Raw genomic sequence first — 9,315 nt, 5'->3', positions numbered from 1 at the left:
ACATAAATGTCACCACATATAACCCTGAGAGTCCTTTTTCTGTGGGCATACTTAGCAAATCTGTAGATTTGGAACTGTAACCAGCATCAATGAAAGAGCATAGATAACAAACTGTGAAAATGCAAATATAAATGAATTCCAATAAATAACAAGAGCATAAAATCACAAGATAAAGGAAATCATTGGTTGTGTGAACTCAAGAAATGGAACGAGTGTAGCAATCCTATTTTGTTCAAGAGCCTGATGGTTGAGAGGTAATAACTGCTCATGGACCTGGCAGTGTGCCCTAAGGTGCTTGTACCTTTTTCCTGATGGCAGCAGGGAGAAAAGAGCATGTAAACACAAAGTACACTGCAGATGCTGTGGTCAAATAACACGTTCAAATAAGCTGGATGAACTCAGCAGGTCGGGCAGCATCCGTTGAACGGAGCAGTCAATGTTTTGGGCCGAGACGTTGACTGCTCATTTCAACGGATGCTGCCCGACCTGCTGAGTTCATCCAGCTTATTTGTATGTGTGAGAAAAGAGCATGGTCTGGGTGGTGAGGATCTTTGATGATGGGTGCTGCTTTCAATGTTTCAGGCAGATGTGCCCAATGGTTGGGAGGGCTTTACCCATGATGTACTGGGCCGAATCCACCACCTTTTGTAGATCAAGCAGGAGTAAATCACAGCAAATAGACTTGCAGAAAGACATTTCACCACTAATCTGAGAGGCTTCTTCAGTTCTGATCCAGTTTTCCGGTTTATAAACTGAGTTGTTTAAAGGTATAGCAATCACATGAGGGTCGCTAAGAATAGTAGAGGTAATGAGATGGTCATTAGTCTCATCTTTGCATGAACAGAGGTGTGAACTGTAGTGGAGACATGAGGGTAGAAATGTTAGGACTGCATTGTAAGTAGCTGATAGGTGGTGACGTACCCCACCCCCTCTGTTCAGGGATGGGTTTTCCAGTTGGACAAAGGTGACTTCTTTAACCCCTTTCAAACCACCTGTCCAAAATGTGTACACCTTCACAAAGCACATCAATTCGCTGGATAATAACATCAAATTTACCCGAGAAGACGTTGAGAACAATGAACTGGCCTTTTTAGACTAGCAGTACTTATCAAAGAAAATGGACATCTCGATATTGAAGTTTACAGGAAACCAGCCCGCACACCTTCAATTGACTCTCATCACCCACTAGAGCACAAGTTGGGGATTATCAGAACATTCCATCACCATGCCCAGAATGTGCCCACTAACATTACAGCTAAAGATAGGGAGCACACGTATTTGAGAAAAGCCTTGAAAGCTTGCGGCCACCCTGACTGGGCCTTCAACAAGACAGCAACAAAACCTGACGGACATCAGCCCTACAGATGCACGGAGCAAAGCAGATGGAAAAACATTGTCATCCCATATGTAGCTGGAGTTTCAGAGAAACTTAGAATGATTTTCAACAAACTCCAGATCCCTATGTTTTTCAAACCTACAGACACATTCAGACAGAGACTCATCCAGCCCAAGGATCAAACATAAACAGCAATATTGTACAAGCCATCCAAAGCAATGAGAACTACACAGATCTGTCTATCGGTGAGACATTTCACAAACGATGGTCCAATATAGGACAGCTAACACCTCAGGTCAAAACACAGTTGTATATCTACACCCAGAGGACAAAGGACACTCCTTTGATGATAACAATGTGCACATTTTGGACAGGGAGGACAGGTGGTTTGAAAGAGGGGTTAAAGGAGTCACCTTTGTCACAGCGGAAAGCCCATCCCTGAACTGAGGGGGTATGACACGATGAATCAGCTACTTATAATGCAGTCCTAACATCTCTACCTCAGTGTTTCCACTACAGTTCACACCTCTATTCATGCAAAGGTAAGACTAATGACCATCTCATTAACTCTACTACTCTTAACGATCCTCATATGATTGCTATATCTTCCAACAGCTCACAGAGTTTATAAGCCGTTCAACCACCCTCCATGGATGAGAACTGAAGCAGCTTTTTGGATGAGTGGTGAAATGTCTTCTGGACAACACAGCAAGTCCATTTGCCTTGATATACCACCGTAATGCAATCTTACACTTTCCACTATACATCCATAAACGTTTGTCAAGGTTTTTGATGACATGCTGAATCTCCGCAGATTGGTAAAGAAGTAGAGGAGCTGTCGTGCTTTCTTTGCAATTGCATTTATACGGTGGGACTTCTGAAATAAGTGACACCCAGCAGTTTAAAATTACTGACCCTCTCCAGCTCTGAGGACTGACTCATGGACCCCCGGTTTCCCTCTCCTGAACATAGGCTGAGTGAGTTGCTCAGTCTCCAATACTCGTCTCCCGCAAAATATTCTACATCTCACGGGTTTTCTCTCGGACCCCAGCCTTCGGGAGTCCTTAGAACGTTTACTTCCCTTTGAGAAGTGGTGAAACTGCCAATCGAGGAACATTTTACATTTGTAGTAGATTAGCTGGATCTCCTGGTAGTTCTCGTCTGACCATTCGTGGTTCATTCTTTCTTTTCATGGCTGTCAATCATGAAGAATCTCCGGGTGGTCCACAATCCACAAATCCCTGGGAACTTCGCGACCTTTGGAAATGGGATTTCACAGGTTGTCTGGTGGGGTCTTTGAGAGTGTGAATGGTCTTCTCGTGGCGACTTATTATAAGGGATTTCACTTTTTATTTTTGTGCTGAATTAAGAAATTAATTAAAAACAACTTTCCACACAATAAATTTCAATGGTTTCAAACTAAATAAAGTACTGCAACTTCCTTTATAAAAAACTAACCTACAACTCATCTGGAGGTGTCAAGTAGGGGAGTCGCTGTTGAGGAAGACCTTGCAGCGATACTGGTCCTTAAAACTGCTCGCCGGCACCGCGACGGAGATACAGCTTATTCAGAGTCGGCCATATTAGAAACCAGCAGTATTCTGCATTGTGGGCTCGTTCGTAGTTCATGCAACTCCAACCCCTGATACAGGATTACTACTGAACAGAGATCCTTCAGGATGAAGGCAACGTTTGTTCGAAGAGCCTTAAATAGGGCAGAAGAGTGAAGGCTAAAATGTATTTTTCTATCAACAAGCTGGAAATGAAAAAGAGAAAACATTTTTTCTTGAAAGCAGATAACACTATAAGACAAAGCGCAAATAAAATGTGAACGCATGAAGTTCAAAGTACATTATTAAAGTATGTAGACAACCTTGAGATTCGTCTTCTTGCAGGCTGCCACAGAACAAAGAACCCATTAAAACCCACACAACCAAGATAGTCAAGCACTCAATGTGCAAAATGAAAGAGAACAAATTGCGCAAACAATAATCAGGTAAGGCTTGAACACAGAGGATATGAACCGCAGAGTCCACAGCCTCGGGACCGGTTCGGTGCTGCAGTCTCCCCAAACTCGTGTTTTGGATTAAAATACATTTCAACTGTAAACGCATAGGCGCTGTTTGCCCGGGTTTGGTTATTTGACGACAGCTCGCCAGCTGACCCTAATCCGCAGCAGGGAGCCGGCCGGTGATCGGGTCTGTGCTGGCGCAGCGTGGCTCGGCCACTGGGGGGTTTGGAAGCCGCGGGCAAGCGTTTGCGCTGTTGCGGGGCGTGTTGCGCACGTACGCTGGTTGTGAAGAGGAGGAGGGGAGGACGACAGACTCTCTCTTTCATTGTGCTGCTAGGTACGGTCCGCGAAAATATGGAGCCTTAAATATGGTAGCAAGGAAGAAAGGAGAGAGAGGGAAATGTAAAATTAGTAAGAATAAAAGGTGAGTGTTTAAAAATATAAAAGGAGCGGCGATGATTTATGTGATCCTGTTGTCTGCACTGGCCGGGGCTCTGTGCGTCGTGGTGTTGCAGATATTATTGCTGTACCGGAACAAACCCGAGACTGTACCCCGGCATGTACAATACGTCAAGCCCGTGGTTGAGCCCCCGCTCAAGGACTATTTCAGCGGCAGCAAGGAGCCGCCGGCTTCCCCGGACTCCACTTGCTCGGCGCCCGGGACCGGCGGCGGCAGCAAGCCCGAGAGCTGCCTCTTTCTCAACGCCATCTTTCTGTTTCTCTTTCGGGAGCTCCGCGACACCCCGATTGTCCGACACTGGATCACCAAGAAGATTAAAGTGGAGTTCGAGGAACTGCTGCAGACCAAGACGGCGGGTCGGCTGCTGGAGGGGCTCAGGCTCCGCGACATCTCTCTGGGCAACGCACTACCAGTGCTCCGGAGCGCTCGGCTGCTGCAGCCCGTCCCGTCGAACCCCGCCGCCGGTGGCCAGGACGATGAGGCCGGCGGCGCTGTCCTCGATGAGCTCAACTTCGAGGTAGAGCTCGAGTACAACGGGGGCTTTCATCTCGCAATTGACGTGGACCTGGTCTTTGGCAAGTCGGCCTATCTCTTCGTCAAGATGAGGAGGGTGGTGGGCCGGCTGAGGCTGCAGTTCACCCGGCGTCCCTTCACGCATTGGTCTTTCGCCTTCATGGACGACCCTTTCATCGATTTCGAAGTGAAGTCGCAGTTTGAGGGCCGACCCATGCCACAGCTCACCTCCATCATCGTTAACCAGCTCAAGAGGGTCATCAAGAGGAAACATACCTTACCCAACTACAAGATCAGGTAATGACCGTGTGTGTCTGTGTCTGTGTGTGGAGAGAGAGAATGAGTGAATGAGGTGATCATTCTGCCTGCAACTTTCAGCATGACCCTGTCCCCAGTTAATGTGGCAACAATGCGCCGCGGTGACTTCACCCCTGTCATCTCTTGGCACGGTGTTGGGGTACAGATGGCACCCCCTCCCACCCACGCACAACTACTGTTATGCGATAAAAAGTTCAAAGTAAATTTGTTATCTAAGTACATATACCGTATGATACTACACACTACCTTGTATTTACAGGAATAAAACGCAATATAATTAATGGAAACACCTATACAAAAACAAAGACTGACAAACAAGCAATGTGCAGTGTCACAAAGCAACACACAGGCCATGCCTAAGCGTGAAAAAAGCAGCAGGCCTTTCCCAATGTGTGGCATGGCTGCTGGCCATCTTTCAATGATGTCATGTTCTAAGCTGCAAGTTGGAAATAACGTTAGTTACTGTGCCCCTGGTATTATTCAGTCTGGCTGTACCCAGGGGAGTTTTATGCACTGGTGAGCAGCTTGGGTAGGATTTTTCCTACCCACAAGACAGGTCCATGGAAAAGTGCTGGCAGTGAGTGGCTGGAGAAGCAAGGGTGTAGTTGTCATTTAGTGTGTGGAGAAACGGGGCAGGTTGTTCTGTGTCTTGTTTCTTCATTTCTGGTAAATGCTGAAAATAGATAAGATCAAAACCTCCTGGAGACATGTGACATGTCCTGGTCAGCTGAAGCTGCCTGGTGTGGAAGTCAAGAGGCAGCTCCTTGGTGCAAAGTGAGTGGTTGCTTGATAAATTAGGTCTTTTTAAACTTGAGGATAGCCTAGTAGGAGCCTGTGCACTGACAGTAAGTTAAGTTTAAAGCTGAAAATTTACTATTTCAGTAACAGAGTTGCCAAGCACCAGAGTTGTAAAGAGCACATTTATCAGGGGTGTTGTGAAGTGATACTTCATGATATTTAGTTGGAATAGGGTGTCTGTCAGTTGAGGTCAGGCCAAGAATTATTTGATAAGTGACTAGTTGTTGTGATTAAAAGGCACCAGGGTTTATGGGGGAAGCAGTTTGAGGGGCTGACTTCATTTCATTCTTGGGGATCTTGGACAATATTCTAGTGAGAATATTGTCCAATTGCAGGAATATTGTAGATATACATTGATGCTGTGGTAGACCGGAGCCTAGTACTTAACTTCAGATTGCTAATGTTGTAAGGATTCTAGGTAGTGAACTTGGCCAAATTAAAGTATCCAGAGTGGAAGATAATTTTTGATAGTAATCTGTAACAAAGACACTTGTAAATTTCTACAGATGTACCACAGAGAACATTCAGTCTAACTGGTTGCATCATCATCTGCACAGGATTGAAATAAGCTGCGGAAAGTTATAAACTCAGTCAGCTCCATCATGGGCACTAGCCTCACTGACATCCGGGACATTATCAAGGGACAATGCCTTAAAAAGATGGCATCCATCATTAAGGACTCCCATCACCCAGGACATGCCTTCTTCTCATTACTAAAATCAAGGAGGAGGTACAGGAGCCTGAAGGCACACACTCAACAATTAAGGAATAGCTTTTTCCCCTCTGCCATCTGATTTCTGAATGGATATTGAACCCATGAACACTTCCTCACTACTTTTTTCTCTCTTTTGGCATTACTTAACTTTTTATACATATTTATATTTACTGCAATTCACAGTTTTATTATATATTGTGATGTATTGCTGCCACATAACAACAAATTTCACTGCATATGCCAGAGATATTAAACCTGATTTTGAAATATATTGCACTTGCCATATATATCACACACACACTATATTTGGCAATCACTGGCCTGCAACACAGTCAGCGTTCTGAATATTGTGTAATATTGGTAGCTCAGGTTGGCTATTTGGAAGTTTGGTTGATCGCTGAGCTTGGCAAAATGTTTGCAGTTGTTTTGGCTCCAGTGGAGAAGCTCTCAGCAGTGTGCAGTCAACTGCACACAGATCATGGCTTCTCAACTGGAGCTGAAACATCTGCAAGCATTTTGGGTGAAGCCTCACAAATAAAAATCTGCCTCCTCAGGGCAGGAGGAAAAGCAAATAAAGATATGAACAAAGTAAATTCAAAACCACCTGAGATTCTGCCCTTTGGAAATCCAGAGCAACACACACTTAAGGAACTTGGGTCAGGTAGCATCAATGAGAGGAATAAGCAAATGATGTTTTGGGCCAAGACTCTTCATCAGGACTAGAAAGGAAGTGGTAGACACCAGAATGAGAGGTGGAGGATAAGGAAGATGTACAAGCTGGCAGGTGATAGGTGAAGCCAGGTGACGAGGAAGATGTGTGGGTGGTGGAGTGACGGAGGAATGAAATGAGAAACTGGGAGGTAAATGTAAATTAAATCTATTCTCTCCAATGTTGGATGTGGGAACAGTTTCCAATCGTTCCATTAGAACCTCTGAAACAAAAAGAATTATCTAAAGACAAGATGTTCAATACAATGACCTCAGATTTAGAGGTATGAAATTTGTCTCAAGTAGTAAGACAAATCGAGGAATGGAAAATTTTCAGCCTATTTTACAACCTGCCCTTTGATCGGAAGAGATGATAATGCCAATTTGCTACTCTCATTTTGCACTTTGATTTAAAACAGATCCCCTCAAATACAGTGTTCGAGTTAGTTGGGAAGAGAAAGAATTCATGTTAGAATCAAACAGCACCAGCATCAAAATCACTATGTTAATACACTCACATATGTCAAAGAATAGCCCTCAGTTCCAACAGTAAATTAGATTTTACACACTCTGATTCCCCAACACTAATTGCCCCTCCACCTGTCTTTGTGTCATCTGTAAACCTGGCTACAAAGCCATCAATTCCATCATCCAAATTATTAATATATAATGTGAAAATCATACTGTCACATTTCTTGTATCCAGTTCTCCCAAAATCTGCTAAATTGGCCTACTTTTGCTCTTGTATCTTATGGTCTTATGCAATGACTAAAAGTGGTCTCCAGTGAAATTCTTCAAGTATTTTCATCTGAATCATGATTACCACTGTTCATTCATAGAAAAATCCTATTTGGGTGACACTGAAAGCAGAAGTAAATGTTATTCTAGAGGTTAGATGCATCCTTCCTGTAGTAGTTGGCAAAATGTTGTGCCAAATACTACAGGATAGTATGATCTCTCTTTCCACAGTCTCAAATGCCTCAAGATTAAATGACCACAAATTCCAGAAGAGGTCCTTCATGAAGACATGAAACCCAGGAGTAAGCTATCTGACACAGAAGTGACACAACCATCACCTCCACATTTGCTGGTAGTTTGACTCTGAAGTAACCAGTAAAGGATCACATTGTTATACAACCAACAGTCAGCCATTGGGAGAAATTGGGAAGGTTGTAAGACTCCTTCCAGAAGAGAGAGGAGTGAACAATTGTTTCTTAAAAAAAGTGTTGGCGAAGCAGTTTCCTTGAACTCCTTTGCTCCAGGAAGTGACCCTTCGTGTCTATTGCTGGAGGACGTTAGGGGATGCTTGTTCTCTGTGGATGTTTACACCTTTTAGACCATAGAACAGAACAACACTCTACAGGTTTTTTGTTCCAACATTTTAACCTACTCCAAAATCAATCTAGCTCTAACTCCAGCCCTAACCCTCTCCTATAGCATGCACACCATTATTCTATCATCCATGCGCCCATCTAAGAGTCTGTTTAATGTCCCTAATGTATCTGGCTCTACCACAACCCACGGCAGCACGTTCCATGTACTCTTCGCTCCAATTAAACAAAAGCTACTTCTGACATCCACTCTACTTTCCTGCAATCACCTTAAAATCCCCTCAAATACAGTGTTCGAGTTAGTTGGGAAGAGAAAGAATTCATGTTAGAATCAAACAGCGCCAGCATCTAAATCACTATGTTAATACACTCATATGTCAAAGAATAGCCCTCAGTTCCAACAGTCAATTAGATTTTACACACTCTGATTCCTCAACACTTAAACACCTTGTATTAGCCATTTCATCCTTGTGAAATGTCTCTGGCTCTGTCCACGCTATCTATGTCTTATCATTTTGTACACCTCTATCAGGCCACTTCTTATCCTTCTTTGGTCCAAAGGGAAAAGCTTTAGCTCACTCAAAATATCCTCATAAGATATGCTCTCTAATCGAGGCAGCATCCTGGTAAATATCCTCTCTACCCTCTCTAAAGCTTCTCCATCTTTTCTAGCATAAGGTGACCAGAACTGAACACAGTGTGATTCAATCAGTTCTATAGAGCTGTCGCGATACCCTTATTGAACCCAGTCCCCTGACTAATGACAGCTAATCTACCATATGGCTTCTCAACCATCCTGCCAACTTGCGCAGCAATGTTGAGGAGTTTCTGGAGGTGAATCTCAAGATCTCTTTGTTTCTCCATAAAGCTAAAAATCCAGCATTAACCCCATACAGTTTCCGGATTGAACTCCATCTGCCATTTCCCAGCAAAGCTCTGCATCCTATCAATATCCCATTGTCCTCGGCTACAACTTTTTATACAATTCACAACACCACTAACCTTCACATCATTTGTAAACCTAATTATCCATCCTTCCACTTCCTCATCTAAGTAATTTATAAATGGCAAAGATCAGGGGTCCCACAACAGAACTCCAGGAACCGCACTCACCACCAATCTCCA

General features: G+C 43.9%; 1 protein-coding gene across 1 annotated transcript in view; it reads left to right on the top strand.

Annotated features, from left to right (window-relative positions):
- Positions 1–3,398: 3,398 nt before the first annotated feature.
- The window catches only part of pdzd8 (PDZ domain containing 8), a 249,511-nt gene continuing 243,594 nt past the window's right edge, over positions 3,399–9,315 (top strand). Inside the window, exon 1 of the mRNA XM_073027847.1 lies at positions 3,399–4,617. Within this exon, the coding sequence (XP_072883948.1) occupies positions 3,803–4,617 (815 nt within the window). The 5' untranslated portion in view covers positions 3,399–3,802. The remainder of the gene's footprint in view (positions 4,618–9,315) is intronic.

Source organism: Hemitrygon akajei, chromosome 23 (assembly GCF_048418815.1).
Source record: "Hemitrygon akajei chromosome 23, sHemAka1.3, whole genome shotgun sequence".
In the NCBI taxonomy this organism is placed as follows: Eukaryota; Metazoa; Chordata; class Chondrichthyes; order Myliobatiformes; family Dasyatidae; genus Hemitrygon; species Hemitrygon akajei.
Note: the sequence above shows the minus strand (reverse complement) of the source record. Positions and strands in the feature narration are given on the sequence as shown.